Source organism: Amaranthus tricolor, chromosome 5 (assembly GCF_026212465.1).
Source record: "Amaranthus tricolor cultivar Red isolate AtriRed21 chromosome 5, ASM2621246v1, whole genome shotgun sequence".
Classification (NCBI taxonomy): Eukaryota; Viridiplantae; Streptophyta; class Magnoliopsida; order Caryophyllales; family Amaranthaceae; genus Amaranthus; species Amaranthus tricolor.
In genome coordinates, this window is record NC_080051.1 from 10,311,825 (window position 1) to 10,334,353 (window position 22,529).

The 22,529-nt window shown below is 32.4% G+C and overlaps 1 protein-coding gene and 1 long non-coding RNA gene across 3 annotated transcripts; one reads left to right on the plus strand and one right to left on the minus strand.

Annotated features, from left to right (window-relative positions):
* The first annotated feature begins 9,836 nt into the window (after nt 1–9,836).
* Nucleotides 9,837–14,479, plus strand: LOC130812772 (dihydroneopterin aldolase 2-like). 2 transcript variants are annotated; one of them, XM_057678368.1, is made up of 4 exons: nt 9,843–10,170; nt 11,241–11,318; nt 13,571–13,775; nt 14,141–14,479. In XM_057678368.1, exons 3-4 carry the CDS (start codon nt 13,579–13,581, stop codon nt 14,343–14,345), a joined length of 402 nt encoding a protein of 133 aa, XP_057534351.1. In that variant the 5' UTR covers nt 9,843–10,170; nt 11,241–11,318; nt 13,571–13,578; the 3' UTR covers nt 14,346–14,479. The 2 variants fall into 2 exon arrangements, with proteins under 2 accessions (XP_057534350.1, XP_057534351.1); XM_057678367.1 differs by lacking the exon at nt 11,241–11,318 and having other exon boundaries at nt 9,837–10,170.
* A 916-nt stretch (nt 14,480–15,395) lies between these two features.
* Nucleotides 15,396–20,958, minus strand: LOC130812773 (uncharacterized). Its single transcript, XR_009042121.1, has 4 exons — nt 20,752–20,958; nt 19,653–19,725; nt 16,205–18,929; nt 15,396–15,528 (listed from the first exon to the last, which is right to left on the minus strand). It is a non-coding gene; the product is annotated as an uncharacterized LOC130812773 (long non-coding RNA).
* Nucleotides 20,959–22,529: the final 1,571 nt, after the last annotated feature.

Genomic DNA, 22,529 nt, shown 5'->3' on the forward strand with positions numbered 1-22,529 from the left:
ATATATAAATTAATATTTCTGGAAATTTTGGTGAATTAATTCGTTGTATATTATTTTATATGAATTATTCATTTAAATTGCCTAAAACCGCATAAACCGAAATAATTTTAATTAAAATAGTAAATATTAATATTTTTAAACGAAAATTTTTCTATACATATATATATATATATATATATATATATATATATATATATATATATATATATATATATATATATATATATATATATATATATATATATATATATATATATATATATATATATATATATATATATATATATATATATATATGAAATATAAGTCGTGTATTAATTTCGTGAATTATAGTGGAGTATAAATATTATTATTAGTTTTTGCTAAAAAACGCATAAAATAAGGAAATTCATAAATTTGGGTTAAAAATAATTATTTCTGGAAAAAAATAATTTATTTTAGTGTTACGGTATTTTCTTTTCATTTAATTTATTTTTGTGAAATTTTGTGAAATTTAAATTTTAAAGAAATAAATTAATAATTTAAATTGTTATAGTATGCGGAAAGAAAGAAAAATGAAAATAATAATTAAAATTATTTTATTTTGGTGAATAAGAATATACACCAACTCAATTAATAATAAGTTATTTATTTTAAAATATTTCGTGTAGATTTTAATCTTAAGGAAATTAATTATTCATGTATTAAATCTAAAAATAAGTTATTAAGAAAATAATAAAGCTTAATTGAAATTTATCTATAAATAAATACTAAAGACCCATTTTAGTTTTGATTTAGTTTAATAATAAATGAATATTTATATGCAAGTTCTTATAAATTTATTTCTATTGTATGTTATTGTAATGTTGCATTTATATGAAAACAGTAACATGATAATAAAAAGGCTTGATAGTAAGGAAATGCCGAACCATGTTTCCAGCATGTAAAAAACGTGGGGCGTGTTTTCCGGCACGTAAAATACGGCGAACACAATAAGGTTGTTTAACCTGACCTGTGGCTCGAGCAACATTGTACTAGAGGAGTGACGACTCCCACTAAGTTAGGGGTTTTGGTTTACCTCACCCTAACAAGCCCTTACATATATCAAACAAAGATCATATATGTTGCATTCATTAAATAAGTAATCGGATTCCACGCCCTAACACTCAAGCAGAAGTGTTAGTAAATCACGCCTTGGTACTCAAGCAGAAGGACTAGAAGTTTAATATACGTAAATGAATCTAATATAAAAATGAATTCCCTATAATACATAAGAAACCTCGCATATTATTTATTGTGATGCACTTATTTTTGCTTTTTACTTATTGTCGTGCATATACTATCAATACTTGTATATTTGCGGTAAGTTTTTATACACGGTTTTTTTTAAAGCTGATCGATTTCCATCGGCTGTTCCCATATTTCGGGAGCAAATGTTGCAGGTAACTTTACATGAAGTTATAAAGAAGCTATTATGGACGATATAATATGTACGTAGTTTATATTATGGACAATAATTATGTATTAAAGAAAGATGTAATATTTTAAATTTTTTTTAATGATTTAAGCTTTCTTTGTTTTTTTTGAAAAATCTGTTTTGTTTTATTTCTTTTTCGCAACGGTTCGATAGACTTCCGCTTAGCATTACTTACTATATATTATAATATCTCAAATTTAGCTTGAAAAAGGATTGATAGACTACTCATATTAACAAGGTGCATCTTCTTTTCTAGAAAGCCCATTTGCTAAGAACTCCACAGTTAAGCGTGCTTGGGGAGCAATCTTAGGATGGGTGACCTCTTAGGAAGTGTTCCCGGGTGCGCACGAGTGATGCCAAAGTGCGCTGGATGACTTGTGTTGGTTTGTGGGGCCAGTCTACGGTCTCCATGAGTAGTCACCAGCGGTTTGAGGGGCCGGGGTGTTACAAATGGTATCAGAGCAACCCTGCAACCGTGGCTGATACTGTTCAGTGCACCTAGCGGGGGAAAAGATCCTGAAGTTACAGTCCAACGAGGACGTTGTATTCTTAAGTGGGGGTGAGTGTAATACCCTAGATTTAGCTTGAAAAAGGATTGATAGACTACTCATATCAACAAGGTGCATCTTTTTTTCTAGGGAGCCCATTTGTTAAGAACTCCACAGTTAAGCGTGCTTGGTGGGGAGCAATCTTAAGATGGGTGACCTCCTGGGAAGTGTTCCCGGGTGCGCACGAGTGAGGCCAAAGTGCGCTGGAAAGACTTGTGTTGGTTTGTGGGCTAGTCTACGGTCTCCATGAGTAGTCACCAGCGATCTGAGGGGGCGGGGTGTTACAGAAACATTTTTACCCTGCCATGTATAAGCAACTAGTAGCTAGGGCAATAATAAAACATGGTTATTCCTTTACATTTGTTGAAGATGAAGGAAATCGAACTACACATAGTTTCTTAGAAGATAAATTTATTTGTGGAAAAAGCACAAGAAGTATTGCTTAGAAGTCCATATATTGATATTGTAGATGAGCTTTTAAGAGATATGACAAAAAAAAAATAAAAAATAAATTTGATAAATATTAGGAAAATTATAATATTTTTCTTTCTTTTGCTACCATGATGGATCCTCATTATAAATTTCAATTGATCAAATATTATTTTGAAGATTTGGATCCTCAAAATGGGTCGTGGAAAGGCAACCAAATCAAGGATAAGCTTTATGATTTATTTGCAGAGTATGTAAGGAATGATTCTCCTTATCGCCATGGAGTTAGTAGTAATGTCGAGGAGGATTATTGTATATAATTATTTTTTAAAATTTTTTTTATATAATTATTGTATACTAATCTTCTAACTACTAGTACTTTAACAGAGATTTTCATTTTTTGCAAGTAGGATTAGTGGAAATTTGTGACTATTGAACTAGCTGGCTATATTGAACTAGCTTAATCATTATATTGAACTAGATGCACTGCAATGGTGGAAATCAAATGAAACCCGACATCCCCAGGTTGCAAGTATGGCAAAGGATTTATTAGCCATTCTAATCACTTGTAATAGCCGGCTATTTGTTTATAATGTAAAAAAGGTATGTTTATCATTTATTGAATGCAAATAATACTCCCTCCTATTCATCGATTTAGGGACATTTTCTTATTGGGTCAATTCATTGATTATGTCTCATTTCTATTTTTGTTATTCTTTTTTACCCTTTTATCCTTACTACAACAACACAACACATAGATACCAATGCCCTTTGGAAAAAGTGAGTTTTTCACCCACTTTTAAGTGGTCCCCCATCACTCCTAGTTTTTGGTGCAAAAAGAAAATGTTCCTAAATCAATGAAAAGGAGGTAGTATGAACTTCAATTTGTTAAAATTATATTCAATTTTTTGAATTTTTCTTATGTCTATAAATCCGCTTGAAAATAGATCAGAGGTTGATCTAATTTCATAGGACATAGAGTACTTTATAATACACTTTAAAAAAACACAAAAAATAGATTAAAGTATACGAATATTAATTTTAAAATACAACCTACAATTTACCCTTGTTTGACTAATATTTTATAAAAAAATCTAATTTCTTATTTTTAAAGTTTTATATTAAGATGTATATACAAACAATCTATTATTTTTTAATGTCTTATTTTGTAAGTTTTATATTAAGATGTATATACAGACAATCAATAGTATAAATATAATAATATATAATAAAGTAAAATCAACTTTACCTTATTTAGTTCAATAAAAATAACAATTAAAAATTTCAGATGGTAATCCCGAGTTATTGGGTTTTTCACGTGGTAACCAAAGCTTTTTAAAAATCTATGTAGTAATCCTGAGATTTACCAAATTCTTTCTCCGTAACCTTTTTACATAGAAAACATTTGAAAACGTTAATTACAAAGCTTAAACCTTGTTGTACGCTTATTTATTCCTTTCACCATATCAAATTACATCAGTTTCATAAATTTCTCCCAAATCATAAACCCTAAGTCTACCATCTTTCCTCCAAATCACATTTTCCCCCCCAAATTCAAACCCTAGTTTTTTTCAATTCTCTTCTATTATCAAACTATGAAACTGATACAATTTGATTTTGTTAAATGAATAAATAGGCGTACAACAAGGTTTAAGCTTTGTTATTGACGTTTTTTTGTGTAAAAAGGTCACAGAGAAAGAATTTGATACCTCAGGGTTAGCGCATAGATTTTTTAAAAGTTTTAGTTACCACGTGGAAAACCCAATATCTCAGGGTTACCATGTGGAATATTCCATTATTTTATGTTGCAAATCTTTGCGAGAGTGTCATATGAAATTTTCCAAACCTTTTAGTTAATTGTATGAATTTTAGATTGCTTGTGGTTCCTACATTATGTTTATTATAAATTTCATAAAAATATTTTTTTATAGTTATGATCCCTATAACTTTTCTCTATTTAATTTGTTATATAATAATAAAATAATATATATACCATTTTAAATTTTTGTAATTTCTAAACATTGCTTGTGTACTTTAAGTAAAGAGACTATAAGAGTATAAAATGTGAGAAAAAATTAGATTGGTAGATTAAGTGTTGATTATGACAACGCTTAGGTTCAAAGTGCACCATGTTTGATATGGTGCAGGTCTTAAAGAGAACCAAATATGTTTGGTTCAGATTTGATTGAGTATGCTTAAGGCCAATCCTGTTTTAAGCAACCAATTATAATCAAAATGTTTTCATTCTGAAGTCACCAAGCATCAATTCAGATTGGCCATTCAGTTTGATTGCTCAACTCATCATCAGTTCAGCATAATCAAAGTATATACATATTAGAAGTAGCAGCTATTAACTGGTGCAATTGGTATCAGAGCCTAAAAGTCCTTGTGGGGTGTAGAATTCAAGTGGTTTTGATGAAAAGAATAGCCAAAATACGAAGACATTGAAGGTGTGAAAAAATTTCAGATTCTGTCAGTTTTTGGGGTCTGAAACTTGATCGTTTTAGAGGATGTTTTGTGGGAGTTTTTGAAAACTGTTTTTGCACAATATTATTCATTGAGTCGGTGAACGTTTGGCTTTGGAATTATTGGATTTGGTGTTGTGGTTAAGGAGATATGAATTTTTCTTTATAGATTGCCCAAAATTGATTAAATCCGGGTAGCATTGGTAAGTTTTCTTCGAAAACCTATCAAGATTCTTTTATTTTTCTCTCATCTTTCACCATATGAACCCCCCAGTACTTTTGCAAAGCAAAAATAAAATAGGTCAATCAAGAAACCTATGAAACGTAAGAAAAAGTGCACAAATGATGTGGTTTAATGAATACAAGATAGGTATTGATAATTTGGTGAAAGATGAGAGAAAAATAAAAGAATCTTGATAGGTTTTCGAAGAAAACTTACCAATGCTACCCGGATTTAATCAATTTTGGGCAGTCTGTAAAGAAAAATTCATCTCCTTAACCACAACACCAAATCCAATAATTCCAAAGCCAAACGTTCACCAACTCAATGAATAATATTGTGCAAAAACAGTTTTCAAAAACTCCCACAAAACATCCTCTAAAACGATCAAGTTTCAGACCCCAAAAACTGACAGAATCTGAAATTTTTTCACACCTTCAATGTCTTCGTATTTTGGCTATTCTTTTCATCAAAACCACTTGAATTCTACACCCCACAAGGACTTTTAGGCTCTGATACCAATTGCACTAGTTAATAGCTGCTACTTCTAATATGTATATACTTTGATTATGCTGAACTGATGATGAGTTGAACAATCAAATTGAATGACCAATCTGAATTGATGCTTGGTGACTTCAGAATGCAAACATTTTGATCATAATTGGTTGCTTAAAACAGGATTGGCCTTAAGCATACTCAATTAAATCTGAACCAAACATATTTGGTTCTCTTTAAGACCTGCACCATATCAAACATGGTGCACAAAGCCCCCACCCTTCCAAATCTAAAAATCTAAAAATAGAAAACAAGTGAAACACCAGTCACCAACCGGTAACCTCATCGCATTTGCTCTTCCCTTTCGGCGTGCAACCCTTCCAGCTCCACATGACCTAGCCACATCGACCACCAGTCGCTTGAGTACTTGCTGATTGCTGTCTCTGTGAGACCTACTTCAGTATTTCTCTAATTCTTTTCAATTTCTAAATGTTTTATCGTTATTGTTGAATGTTTGTTCTAAATGATAGATGATTGTGTTTTCTTGAATTCGCCTACATGTTTGAATTTTTTTTCTTCTGATTTTGTTTGCTTCCAATTGGTTTAAACATTAGGTATTCATTTAATGTGTTTTCTATCAAAACACCCATTAGTCCGTTACAGTACAAGTTTTCATGATCCCTTTGTTTATTGATTCATTTTTGAACAAATTACCCACAATACACCCAAGGGATCAAAGGTTTGATCTCAAAAACACAACTCACACAATGCCCCAAAACAGAATTTGTATATGTGCAAGCAAGAACCACAATTAAGAGCAAATAAGAACACAAACAAAACAACACAAGGATTTAAGTGGTTCACCCCTAATTGGGCTACATCCACTATCCTAGCCTATGTGTCTTATTGCTTCTTTCAAAAGTTCTCCAATGGAGATGTACACTTGAAGATGATTACAATTGACGAAGAAGAGAATAGAGAGTAGAGAGAGAATTAGATATAGAGAGAGAATGAGGTTAAGAAAGCAATCTATGAAGTCTATGTGTTTAGCCCTATTTATAGTTTATTGGGCTTAAACATGTACATATGATCCTACGACAAAAGTAAGAAACAAAAACAGAACAAAGAAAATGATCTAGCACATAACACTGAGTCGGCTTTCCCTTGGCCAGGGGAAAAGCCGACTTGGCTTTTTCTTCTACCTTAGATCATCAATTCTTCCTTTTAAGCCTTTTATCCATATATCAAAAGTTACCATTTTGCCCATTCTTTAAACACAACATATTATACCATGATTAAGGATATTAAGTCACACTAATCACCACAAATTGAATGGATGATAATATTCCTTTCTCTAATATTAGAAGCGTTTGTCTACTGATATCGTTATTATTTGTGATAAGGATGATAATAAAGGAAGCCATGGAGTCTTCTTTTTATAACACATCGTGGATCATTGACATAATTAAAACGTTGAATGTAACAAATTGCTGGATAAATGACCATTTAAAGCCTTCTCTAACAACTATATTTTCATTCATGAGTGATTTAATCCATTTAAAGTTTTTTCCAAAAACTATATTTTCATTCATGGTGTGATTTAATTTTTATAAAATACATTTATAACTTTTGATCATGCTTTATAAATGTTGGAATAAAGTTGTTGGAATGTTCACATAAATTGGTGGTGTTTTTAGTCATTTAGATATACACAATTCATAGTTTTCTCTTCTCTTCTTATATTCAATTGCGAGAGTGGTGTTTGCTCCAGACCTCAAGTGGTGAGTGTACATTACTTTTGGTGAGTGTGTTACACTTAAGATTGTAGGAAAATAACTTTTTTTTAATGCAACGACAAGTTTGTGTCACACCATACATGTCTAACTAAACACATAGCTAAAAACATTCTTAGTTTCATTCTCTCAATTCTGAATTTGTTACTTGAAGTTTTGGAAGATTTTCTTCATTTTTCCAACAAAAATATCATTATCAAATCCATTCAAGTAACGCCTTATCACTCTACGATTTCATTAATTTATTTAGCATTAAAATGCATGTTTGATGTTCTTTCATAGCCTTATTGTTGCCTTATAATATTATTTGTTGTGGAATGTATATATAGTGAAGTATTATCAAATTCTTGAGAAATTGTTTTAAAATTATAATTCTCTTTAATGTCCATGTATATCCTGTATGATTTCAGAGTATTGCCAGATAGGTTTCATGTGTGTTTGTAGTCTTATAGAAACTTAGAGATAGTAAAACGAGAGTATCCAAGATGCTACTCTCTATATGTTTGAGAAATTCTTTGAAGAACATGCTAGTGGTGTTAAAAGCCCTCAAGTTGCCAACCAAGGCATGCAATTTAAAAGTGGTGCCCTTTTTTTTGGTAATTTGACAAAATTAATCAACAAAATGTGGATGCATATAGTGAATGAGGCTGTGATTTAGTTATCCTCTAGACACATTAGGTACCCAATTGTGAACACATACTACACCTTAGTTAAAGCTGAGTCAAAAAGGAAATTTATGTTGGAAGTTGCAAAAATAATTACTTTTCATGTTTGTTCTCTTGATTAATTGTTCATTTTGAAGACTGATGTAGCCTTGTTAGTTGTCTGATTTTTGAAGTTTGAGTTCTTTAACTACAGTGCCAATTACATGAGTATGTATATGTATGTATAATTGTATACACACACAGGGGCGGATCTACTATTAGCCCTTTGGGCACGTGCCCCAGGGTTATTTAAAAAAAAATTAAAATTTCGAAAATGAGGGAATAGGAAGAAACACGCTTCATTTCAAATTCCCTCAATGACTCATATCTTCCATTCTCTCTTCTAAAAGAGAAAACTCAAAAAACCCTGAAATTTGTTACCTAACCAACCACTGCCACACAACTATTGTCGCCACTTGTCACCTGCGGGCCAACAGTGACCAGTGAGGTGCCCTTGTCAGGCTGTGAGTTTTTCCCTAAAATCAAAATTTTAATTTTTAATAGGTATTTTCAATCTTAATCTTAATATTTATTTTCTAATCTTTGGTCTTAATTTTAAATAATCCTACTCCATCATCTATTCCTTGTTCTTAAAATGAAGAGAAAGAAAGTGAAACTCATTGTAAAGGTTTTATTTTTTATTTGATGGTTTTATTGATTATTTTGTTGACTTATTGGTTGTTTGATTCATTTATTTTGGTGGGTTTTGCTGATTTTGGGTTTTTCTTTAATGTTTTTGTTTTTCTTTATTATTGTTGATGGTGGTTTTTGATTGTGTGCTTTTTTTTCATCTGGGTTTTGGTTTTCATTTCTAACTCTTTAACTTTTCACTTTGTTCAATTTGATTATTGGGTTTAGTCTAGTCTATGATGATGATTCTATGGATTTATATTTTTAACATTAGTTACATTTTGGGGATGAATTTATTTGAAGAGGAGGTTACTAGAGATAATATGAGCTAATTCTTAATAAAATTAATATTGTCTTGTTTAAATTCAATTGGTGATGAATTTATAGAAGGTGATGCATTTTTAATGTGGAAAATCATAACTTATTGAATTATTTTGTAACTGAGCTATTTAATAATATGATTCGACCGAAATCAAAACATATAGGATATATCATCACCTTTAGTATGAACGTATATTTTTTCCACAATGCTTATTGTGCGTTTGAATAGAAACAAATAGAGGAAAGATTTTGGTATTGGGATTTATCAAGCTAGAATTCACGATTCAAGAAAAGCACGATATTTTATATTTTTTCTTGGGATTATTGCCTTGATACATGTCATGTTGCATAAATAAAAAATATTTAAAATGTTAATTTTACAAACAAAACTTTGTCGAAAAATACGTATATTTGTTGGTGTTCCATGGAACTCTGAACCCTGGATCCGTCACTGTGTAACATCCCAAGATTTTCTGACGTTATTAATTAATATTTTTAATAACTTTTGGGTATTTTATAACTATATTAAATTAATTTTGAAGTAGTTTTAATAAATTATTTTCATATACGAATTTAAATATTAACATATATTTATATTAAAAATACAATTACAATTTCTAAAATAAAAATTTCGAATTAAATTATTATTTATATTAAAATGTATGAATACACGAAAGTGAGTTTTTTTAAGTTGGGCTTCGGAAGAAAAAAAATTTAGGTAAATAAATAAATAAATAAGTAAATAAATAAAATAAAAAGGAGAGATTAAGGTTTTAACTTTAAGTGAGACGACCTTGCCACAACATCTCACGGCTGCCTTTCCTTCTTCCCTCTCTTCTCTTTCTTCCTCTTCTCCCTGTGAAGACTCAACGCACACAGCAACCGGCTGCTCCTCCCCCACAACCGGCAGCACCACCGTCTCCCTCCACGAGCATCAACCAGCCTTCCCCTCCCTCCTAGCGGCAGCAGCAGCTGCGTTTTGCCCCAACAATAGCAGCAAGCTGCTGTGACGCCAACTGCAGCAGCCCACGCAGCCTTACTCCACCATTTTCGTGCTCCACACCACCACAACCACCACCTATACCCTCAACCTTTACTATTCCCCCATTGTAAGCATCTCTTCTATTTTCTCTAATTAATTTTCTAGTTTTATATGGGGTTTTATTAAGTGTATTGAGTTTGATGTTGGTTTTGTGTTAAGTTCATTGAATCTTTTTGTGGGTAAGAGTTTGATGGATGAATTGAACACATTTATGGTTTAGAGTTTGAAGTGTGATTAAAAATTATGGGTTTTGTGTTGATTGTGTGTTAGTTTCTTTAAATCTTACTATGAGTAACAATTAAAGGAGTTATCTTTGAAATTAGTAATGGTGTGGGCTTTCATGTTACATTTTGGTGGTGTATTAGTTTATTGATTCTTGCTATGGATAATGGTTAAAAGTATTATCTTTGAACATCAAATGACTAGGGTTTGGATTTAGAAATGAAATTACTAATGATGTATGTTTTATGCTATATTTTGGTGATGATTGATTAAATAACCTTAAAAGTTGTTTTAAGACTTAGTCGATTGGTTATTGTTGTGATAATTAGTAATGTTGATGATTTTAGTTGACTGTGAAAGTGATTTTGGTTGTTAAATTGGGAATAATAGTTGTTAATTGTTGTGGTTTGATTGTTACTAATTACAAGTACTCTTATTAGGTTGTTACTAAAGTCATAATGCATAATGTTAGTAAGCCAAGAGCATAATGTCAACTTACCGTCGATGGTTGCTAAAGTTACTTGTCGTGTTGTTTTGATTATAGTTCTTTCTAGCTTTGGAGAATGTAACAAATGATATCGCGATTTGATAACTCTAAGATTTGCCTTATCGTTGTATAAGTGTTATATTAAAATTGTAAAGCTTAGTCATGATTAGTTATTTTTGGGTAATGCGAATCGATATATTCAAAATTAGTTGATGAAAAGGAACGATTCACATATGCTTTTACTTTTAAATTGGTGAAAAGACTTATGTTGTGTTGAGTTAATGATTTTGACTTGTATTAAATGAGTTGTGTGCATGCTAGGGTAATCAAATACTCATGTTGAATGGGTGATAGTGGTTACTTGGGCATTTAGTTGGTATGACAAAGTAGTTAAGAAAACTTATTAGTTCTATTCCTAACTTGTATAGGTTCCCAGTTCATAAGAAGAAAGTAGGACCTTAGTTGGGTTATTTTTGTAACTTTTGGTCGTGCAGTGACGCTTGTAGGTACGTACACGTAGTAATTAACCCTTACATGCATCTTGCATTGTATCTTTATCGATATTGAATTGTTTTAAAACATATGTTGTACACTATCTATGGATTATCGTCGAATGAAATATCGAAGTTATTGATTATATGATTTTCAAGTTTACTGATTGAGAACGGTACTAGTATGCCAAATGCTGATAATGATTTAGAATGAGAACGATTCTCATGTTATTGAGATTGATTATTATTTGTTTAAAAGGGAGCGAGTCCTTTATTAATGATATTGTTTATTGTTAGTTTGAATAGTGAATGGTTTCCTTATTGATGAGATTGATTATTGCTAGTTTGAATGGGAATGACTCCCTTATTGATGAGTTTGACTTACGTTAGTTTGAATGGGAACGAGTCCCTTAGTGATGGAGCAAGAAAGTTGTTGTAATGAGAATGAGTCCCTTATTGATGAGATTCATATCAGACTTGTTTGGTTATTGTGACTCCACTGGATAGGGTACCTCAGTAGGTTTAGTTCCTGGAGGTAGGACCATCTGTATATGGTCGCTGTACGGGGTATGTTCATACTTTATCATTGGGCGCCGGTATGGCCCGTCACCGCCCTTGTTTGCGGTATTGCCATGTGGGTCTTGCAAACCCTAATATGGTGGCCTCTAGTCACATAGGTTTAGGTATTATGGCTCCACTGGTTTGGTACCCCAGTGGGTTTAGTTCCCAGAGATAGGAGCATTTGTATATGGTTTCTATACGAGGGTATGATCATACTTTACCATTGGGCGCCGGTATGCCCCCTCACCGCCCTTGGTTTAGGTGTTGCCATGTGGGTCTTGCAAACCCCAATATGATGGCCTCTAGTCACATATATAGATAGATATTTGAAAGTGATTAAGCTCTTGGCTCAAGTAATATCAAGAAGTTATGAAGTTGAAAAGAAGTGAAGAAGATGAAAATGACTGTGAGAAGTAGGAATTGATGTTTAGTGGTTATGATTAGCACCTGGAGTGTTGTGAAATCACCCTCATATTATGACATACTCTATTGATACTAATTATGCCCTATTATGACATGATGTTAGTTTTTGACGTGTACATGTTTGATTTGTTTGAAATGGCTCATTCTATGATGGCTCTGTGATGATACGTTTGATATTTCCGTCTTACGTTGAGCAGCAGGGAGATCATAGATAGACTTAAACAGGTTATGGAGTCTCTCGTGCATTGCATATGGGGGATCGAGCGCGTAACTTATGTTTATAATAATGTTTTCATGGGTTTTAACCCCAAAGTTTTATTTTGCTGGGTTTTATATGTTTGAGAGGCATGTGACCTCCATTTGTATAAGTTTATTTCTGCTGCATAATTTTCTTGTTTGTATGTTTTATTTTTTTTAAGTTTTGTCTTTTAAAACTCAAGTGTTTACATTGGGACCACGATCCATGCTTGATATGATCTTTAGAGAAGCCGACGATGAATCATTCCGCTGTGATATAGTTTTGATAGGCCGTTGATGCCTTTACTTTATTAGATTCTAAATAACCTTTATTTATCTACAAAGGCGCACAGTTTTAGGGCAGATGTTGCCGAAATTTCCACTGACATTTTAAAAGTTTATTATATTTTATTTTTTTTATTTTAATATAACACCCGAATTTCCTAAAGAAGACTTTGGTTTCGTACAAGGGGTCGGAAGTGTTGCATACTATTAACACACATTGTATATGCATATTGTTTTTTCTAGGGACCTGATATAATTAATTAGCACTAAGCTTGATTAGTACTAGGATGATTCTGAGAGAGTTCTCTGGTTGTAAGGCTTGTCTTGGCTATTTAACTCTTTTTGTAGTAAGACCACCCCGATAATCTCGTCTGCATAAGGAACAAGCGTTTGAGGGGCTCAGAGGTTGACTCTGGGGGCCTACTCCTACACACCGACACAGGAATTTAGTTACAAAGTAATCATGAATTCAATGAATTGGTCAGCCCGTGATTGTAGCCATTTCTTTTTCCATAGAGTAGGAAGTTCCCATCTACATAATTTTTTTCCAATCAAATGAAGCCAGCTTGTTTTGATGTGTTGCTTAAGCTTCTCATAAATTGGCTCCTTGTTTCTTTTTAGTCTACGTATAAACATTGATTGATTAAGGAGCTATGTTAGTTATTGGTTGTGAACCTATCGAAAGGTACTTATACGTGTGGCTATGTGATATCATAAATTCCCTCCCTTTTTTAATTAATGTGATGGATATTAATTTGCAGGGATCAGGATGGATGATACTCAACTCATGAAAGGAGATAAGCTAATACTTAGAGGGTTGAAGTTTCATGGTTATCACGGGGTAAAACCTGAAGAGAGAACATTGGGTCAGAAATTTTTGGTGGATGTCGATGCTTGGATAGATCTCCGAGAGGCAGGCAAATCAGACCGTTTGTCTGACACTGTCAGTTACACTGACATTTATCGGTGAGCTATTCAATGTTCATTTACTACAAGTGAATTGAACCTGCTTCACTAATCTGCAGAATTTATGCGGCAAATGTGACATTTTCTGCTAAAGCTGTTGTGTAAAAGTCTTGGCAAGTTATTGTTTGTTTCCTGTGTCATTCTAACTGAATAAGAATAAACAGTACTGGAAACACTGAGATGTCGGTTGGAAGGTTTATCTCTTAGAATCCTACTAATCGAAAATCATAAGATCACTTTTTTTTTTTTTGCATGTTTATTTGTAAACATATTTTACCTTCATTCTTTGCAAGGGTTCAATGACATCGTACACCGTTACTTTTTTTGATAAAGAAAAAATGACACGTTAATGTTATAAATTGCAGTATTGTCAAGGGTGTGATCGAGGGAACTCCTCATAACCTTTTAGAGTCAGTAGCTCACCAGATTGCTTCTACTACATTTAGCAAGCATCCTCAAATATCCTCAGTGTGTGTGAAGATTGGAAAGCCTCATGTTGCAGTTCAAGGCCAGCTAGACTATTTGGGAGTCGAGATTTTCCGCTCAAGAACTGCTGATGGACAAATTTGAGCTTTTTATTTCTCTTTATCTTCAGAAATCCTAAGCCCCTTGCTTGCCTTTTTGTTTCTTCTAATTATCTACTCTCCTAAGAAGGAAATCTGTGTAGTTTTGCTTATAGAAGTATTACACTGTTTGTGTTTGGATGCCTAACAGCTAAATTTATTTACTGACAAATTCTAGAGGCTAGAGGTGACCATCACTTGGCCTCGTACAGTAGTCTGGCCCAATGGCCTACCATTAGCCTAACATCTTGACTAGTAGAAATTGTAGCCGGTTGTACAACAGGCTGATCCCGTCTGATATTGGCCCAGACAAGGATCATGGCCTGGCGCACCCTACCCATTGATCACCTCTACGAGCAACTGCTATCACATTTCAATTTATCCTTGCTTTTTATCAGTCTTCATCATAGTACAATGGCCAATGGGAAGGACTGGCTTTGTAATTTGTTTCTCTTCAACAGTAGCTTTGTTAATTGCTATAATATGTCTCTTTCTTTAGCAAGGAGTGCAAAGCTTAGTTTTAGCATATAAGGAAAACTCAGCTCAGTTTTTTGCATTGAAAGGCCAATAACCCTGAGTGGAAGGTAATTGGCCTTCAGCCATTGGGTATTGGAATGGTGTTGTCATAGTCGCCCTAATATTAGCTTTTAATAGTCAACACTTTTGTTTTTGACATCATAAACATTTCAAGTTATGAATTCAAATCACACATCCTAATTCCTGAATCTTCATTCGAGGTGCAGGTAAGTCCATGAAGCTACCAAATATACACAACCTGTACAAGTGTGATAAGAGATGACGAAACTAAAACCTACAAATAGGATGAAGGATGTTACAATGATTTTTGTCATATGATCTAAGAAAGTCAGCAGTAGGCGAACAACAACAAAATCATTTACATCGTAAAACAAAGATCTTGATTCGCAACAGATGCACCTTACTACTAGTTTTGCTCTTTCTTCCCCAAATCGGTGTACGCTCGATGAGTTTATGAGGGGATGAGCCATTTTTTCGTTTTGTGAACTTGTTAAAGTAACTGACTTAGATTTTTGCTACTTCAGCCTCCTCTTTCGGTGTCAATTCTCTGACCAAAGTTAGTCTATATTCTAGTCTCATCATTATCCCATGTCTCATTTTTGCATGATAACTTATTATCTTCTTTTTATATCCTTTGCCAACAAAAGATTCATCTGCAAACATCACTTGTTATATTAAAATAATTGTTACAATCCAAGATGTCTTAGGATGTATTAATTCAAAAAGCATCAGCATTAACTAAGCTTAAAAGAGATGTTGAAATGTAGTCACTAAGAATGTAAACCTTAGAATTCTGTCCCTCTATACGGAATTAAAACCGCAATGGAACAGAGGAAATTCGAGTGTTACATTAAAAATAAAGTATAAAATAAATTAAGAAAAGGAAAAGGTTAAGTTGGATGATTTAGTTAAAGGAGTAGCAAACTCCCAAACAAGATTACACGAAAATTTCGAAAGCATCTACATTAAAGTTGGACGCACTAGAAGAAAGTAAATGATCAATTAAAAATAATAGAAAAGAGGCATCATCGGCTTGTAACAAAATCTCACAGCGGAATGATTCATTGCCCTTCTCCAAATAACCATGCAAACATGGATCGTGTTTCCCGTATAAACACTTGGGTTTTCAAAAATAACCAAATATTAAAAGTAATTCAAACTAAAATAACAAAATATCAAAAGTCGTTTAAACTAAATCTTTGAAGCGGAAACCGCATTGCACAAAAAGAGGTCATGTGCCTTGAACTCAAAAGATAAACAACTCAAATGAAAAGAAACTACATGTACTATCAAAAACAATAAGATTACTACACAATTCAAGATTCTCACTCATTTTCCCTCGGATAGAATCCAAATAAGCTCCATCACCTATAAGGTCTATCTATGATATCCCCGCTGCTCAATGTAAGATCATAAACCAACGTGTCATAGCAAGGCTATCAAATACGAGCCATCAACAATGAAAACAAATAGTTGATGTTAGTAACTAACAACATGTTATCTATATAACCAACAATCAACATCGATATAAAAATCACAAGATAAAGGAGACATTTCAATATGTAAGTATGAACTCAACCACTTCTCATTTCAGTGTACTTCTTAATGATTTCACTATTTTCTTCTCTTCTTTGATTTCTTGTATTCTCTTATATGACAAGGGACCATCATATTGAGGTTTGCAAGACCCATATGGCAACACCTCAACCAAGGGCGATGATGGCCATGTCGGAGCCCAATGGCAAAGTATGAACATACCCCATACAGAGACCATATACAGATAATCCATGCCTTCGAAAACTAAACCAACTAGTGTACCAATCCAGTGGCGTCATAATAAACAACTAACTTGATATCTCATCAATAAGGGACTCATTCCCATTACAGCTAACCAATTTCACTACTCTATCAATAAGGAACTCATTCCCATTCATAAAACATAAATAACAACTTATTAATCAGGGAATCATTCCCATTCTATCTCATATAGTCTAACATTCTACTCTTACAACATCAAAACTCATTCTCTACCATTTTTACATACCAATCCACACTTAAAAATAGCAAAATAATAATGCTTAATAGCATAATATAGTCAACATAACTCATATAATATTGTTACTCAATAAAAACATATTCAAGATGCATGCAAGAGTTAGCTACTGCATGTACGTACTTGAAGCTACTAGCACTCTGCAAAATGTCTAAACAATCACCAATACAGGGTTTTATAACCTCTTAAGAAGTGAGCGCCTACTAAATTTAAAATAGGTCTTATAAGTGTACTAATCTCATTAAAAGCTTCTTAATACTACAAAAATTAACTTTTAAATCATTCACAAGTCTTAACACATATTTAACACATTCATGCACTCATCACGCATACTAAAGCTCAATTCTAAAATAGTGTATAGTTCGAGACTAAAAAGCCCTATTTAGACCAACCAATTTTCTAAACAATCCTAATTGAAATATTGTTACGATTCACGTTATTTAGTGTTATTATATATATATTGTAAGAACATAAGTAGAATTAAGAATCATCATTCTAAGAATCATAATAGTATTTGAAATTTCAACAACGACAACAGCCAACTAAAATTTATCAATAACAACTCTAATCAACTTTAACATCATGATTTGCTACGAATAATGCTTTTAAGCCACTATTTACTCAAATGAAACACTTTTAACGTTTACTCATTTAACATCAATTCAACAAATCATTTAACAAAGTAAGACAACATTTTAACATAAGACTATAAGGAAAATAAAAGGAAGAAGAATGGCTAACAAAGCTTTCCTAACCCTAAATACCACCAAGACACCAAGATTAGTACATACTACTATTATTTTCATTTCTAATATAATTTCAAGTCCATCTTTGTTTAATTCACCATTACTACTCTTACTCATAACAAATTTGATATTAATAGTGCCCAAATATTACTAAAAATTCATCCATCAACACTTCCAATAGTAAAGACCAAATCTAAACTTCAATAACATCATCAACAAAGTTGTCTATATATTTTAGCACTATTAAAACACATCTTGAATACACTATTATCCTTTTTCGAATCCCAATCCAAACCCTGAATTATTCATGTTCAATTCACACTTCTAATATTTACCCATTACTAATTTTATTAGATTCAATAATTATAACTCAAATTAATAATAACATTCATGAATTTAACAACTTTTTACAATTTAGAAAGGAAAAAGAGAAGCGCACAGAAAATAAGGGAAAGAAAGGAGAAAAGAGGCGTGTGGACAGGATGCCGTGGCCTGCCGCCCGTAGAATGTGGTGAAGAGTGGCCGACTTCTTGGGTAGGGTTCTGGTAGTTGCTGTGCCTGGCGGCTGCAGACGGTTGGTGTTTGTGAGGAAGGGAGGTTAAGAAGAAGAAGAGAACAAGAGGAAGATGAAGGAAAATGTGAGAGGGTGTAACACCCTTGAATTTTCGCCCTTTAAACGGAACCAAAACCGCAAGGAAACGGAGGAAATTCGGGTGTTACATTAAAAATAAAATATAAAAAAGGAAATAAAGAAAAAGAAAAGAAAAGGTTACTTTTGATTGATTGAACTAAAGGGATTATAGAAAAACTTTCAAATAAAATCGTGCGGAAATTTCGGAAACATCTACCTTGAAATTAGACGCACCAAAAGAAATAAACAGGCATTAAAACATAATTAAGAAGAGGCAACATCGGCCTTGTAACAAAATATCACGGCGGAATGTTCATCACCTAATCCTCTGTCGATATGATAAGCATGGATAGTGGTTCCAAAGTAAACGCTTGAGTTTGAAGAAAGAAAAAGAACAATAACTATTTAAAACATACAAACCAAAATTACAACGCAGCGGAGATAACTTATACAAAAAGGAGGACATGTGCCTCAAACTCAAAACATAAACAACTTGAATGAAAAATTACTACAGGTAAAGTCAAAACAATAAGATTATTGCACACTTCAAGACTCTCACTCATTCCCCCCGTATGCAATGCATAGAAGCTTCATCACCTGTAATGTCTATCTATGATGTCCCCGCTGCTCAACGTAAGATCATAGACCAACGCGTCATAGCAGGGCCATCAAAGACGAGCCATCAACATTGAAAATAAACAGTACACGTCAGTAACTAACAACAAGTTATATATATTACCAACAATCAATATCCACATAACAAGATAAAGGAGGCATTCCACTATGTAAGTATCAACTCCAACTATTTCTCATTTTGATGTAATTCTCAATGCCTTCACCATTTTCCTTCTCTTCTTTGATTTCATATATTCTCTTATGTGACAAGAGGCCTCCATATTGGGGTTTGCAAGACCCACATGGCAACACCTTAGCGGTGACGGCCATGCCGGCGCCCAATGGCAAAGTATGATCATACCCCTGTAAAACGACCATATACAGATGATCTATGCCTCCGGGAACTAAACCAACTGAGGTACCAATCCAGTGGAGACACAATAAACAACCAACTTAATATCTTCATCAATAAGGGACTTATTCCCATTCATAAAACATAATTCATAACTTATCAATAAGGAATCATTCCCATTCCATCTCATATAATTTAACATTCCACTCTCGCAAACATCAAAACCCATTCTCTACCATCTCTACAAACCGATCCACACTTGAAACAATAACTTAATAATGTTTAATAGAAAATCATGGTCAACATAACTCATATAATATTGTTACGCAAAGAAAACATATTAAAGATACATGCAAGAGTGAGCTATTGCGTGTACTTACCTGCAACTACAAGATGACAAGTCGTAAAATCACTTCAAAAGAGGTTCTTACGCCCCTCTTATGAACCGGGCACCTATACATGTTTAAAGTAAAACTAGTAAGTCTACTTGACTTCCTTTAGGAGCTACTTGCTCTATTAAGTACCCTAGTTCGATCCTTACAAGCCACAACTCATATGAATATGCAATCTAATCATACATACAACATGTTTACTCACAAACATTGCCATCAATCAATCTAAAACATTAGTTTCCATTAAATTCTACAACAAGGCATGTTCAAGGGAAAAAGATTTAATTCACACACTTTTGCAATAATACAAGACTATGTGAGCTTAAATTGTATAATGTAGTAATGACTTCAATGATTCAACTTAAGGTGATAATGATTTTCAAGCATATTTGTTACATACTTCAAGGTTTGAAGTGACAAAGTAAGAAAAACAAAACAATTAGTAGCTTAGACATCTCAAAATCATGAGAAGAAATTAGTTTGGCAACAATTGCATACTAAACACATCAATTACACATCAACCATGTTTCCACTATTACAATGACAACATTTAATCATTGCTAGCCACTCATGATACAAAAATTCTTTATTATTAATTTTATACAATAATTCTTTATATATAATTTTATCAATAATTCATTATTAGTAAGTTTATCACTAATTCTTTATTAGTAATTTTATCACTAATTCTTTATTAATAATTTTATCACCACCAAATCAACAATAATAATCACATTCACCACCATTAGCATAATTAATTTAAATTTAACTATTAAAAATGACCAACAACCCTAACTATTTTTAATCATCAAACCCACCAATATTAATCAAAAATAGCACTTATCAAAAGCTTCTATAAATTTGTCCTAATATCACAAAATCACCAAAATACATATAAGTAGTACATACTACCTTCAATTTCATCCCCAACACAAACCCTAACTTATTCATTTTCAAATCTCACTTCTAACACTTACCCATTAAGAATTCTATCAAGATATAAACTAATTTAAACTAAGATTCATGAATTTACCCAAAACTTTAAAGATTTAAAGCACTAATTTTAAATAAAGATGAAAAAGCTCACAAAAATGGAGAAGAGAGGAGAGGTGGTGGGACAGCAGGCGCACGGCTGGCGGTTGGCGGCGGCGGTGCAGCTGGGTGGTCTTGTTGTGGTGGGTGAATTTCTTGAGGGAGAGTAAGGGTTTAAGAAAGAAGAAGAGAGTGGAGGGAGATAGAGGAAAGGATGAGCATGAGTGTATACTAAAAGAGAAAAAGAAAATGTGAGGCAGTAATTAAATTTTAAAATCCTACCCATACTTTACTTGGGTATATTATCTACAAGATCCAATAAAAATAATAAATGATCTTAGCCCATACTTAACTTAAATTTATTTTAATAATAATAATAATAATCAAAATAAAAATAAAAATAAAAAAATAAAAAAATAAATAAATTAAAAAAAAAAAATAATAATCATTGACTACTTAAATAAAATAAATAAAAAATGTATATATCTTAAGGCTAATTCAATCATTCGATAATGATATATTAAAATCATTTTTCCAAATCATTTAAAATATAATATTGGCGTAATAATTTACAGGGTGTTACAGACTACCACCCTTAAAAGAAGTTTTGTCCCCGAAACTAGGACCTAAAAGACTCTAAACATGAAATTTACTAGCCAATCCTGTTGAGTTGGCTCCATTTGACACGTTATACCCGATAAACCATCATCAAAGACAACTTTGATTGTCATTAATGAAACAGTCGTATTATTAGGAGATTTCATTAGTCGTTTTTAGCGCCTAATTTTTCTTATATATTTGTTCGTTACTAATTATAATTTAATTAGTGATGGTAGTAATTTGAAAAATCTCTACAATGATTAGAAACTTGTTAATTCGTAACGTGATTATGAATCGTAAAAAGTAACGTAAACTTTGGAGGTAAAACTTAAAGTTGAACAACTACCCATAACAGTTCGAAAAAAATTTTTAATTATTACCCAAACATATTATATCATGATGGGAGTAAATTAAATATTTCACACATATACAAAGTGATTTTTAAACATGAAGTACAAGTTACATAACTTGTTACATGTACAACAATTTTTACCCAAACCTTAAACTATCTTAGATAAACCTTTCCTACACTATAGTAGATCAAATGATGGACAAAAATCACCAAAAAAACAACCCCAACCAGCCATGCTAAAGCTGTCCTACTCCCCCTTATAGCCCTTTGTATACTTACATACACAAGCTAAAAACTCTACCCAAGAACCCCTTTTGTTCTACCCAAAGCTTGTGCATCATTACAAGCATGCAAGAGGCAAATATTTGAAGCAAAAACACTCTATTTTCTGAATAATTATTCAGCCATAAACCGCAACACATTGCTCCCAAGTTCATCCATGAACAAACACTAGAATCCTTCAAACTTTCAATAACTAAAACACCTTCTTTTCTCATCAAATCTTCTTCAAAAACCCATCTAAAACTTCTGAAAATTTATGTTTATAAACTTAAATCTCTCACAAAAATAATCTTCATCTTAAGAGCTTTCCATAGACACCAAACTTGAAGAAATCCACCAAGTATAGAGTAAGTTATGTTCATTTTTTTATTCCACTAGTTTTTGTTAAAACTTGTTCATGTAAAACATTTTTTTTACATGAATCTTTCTATAAACTAAGATCATTATAAAATGAGTATTTTTTTCTCTAAACTAAGAAAATCATCACTTATAAATCTATAATAATAGGCCATAATAGAAAGTAAGAAGATGTATTTCCACAAACATATAAATTTTGTTACTTAAAGGATTCAAGTAAAATTATGGGACTTAACTAAGTA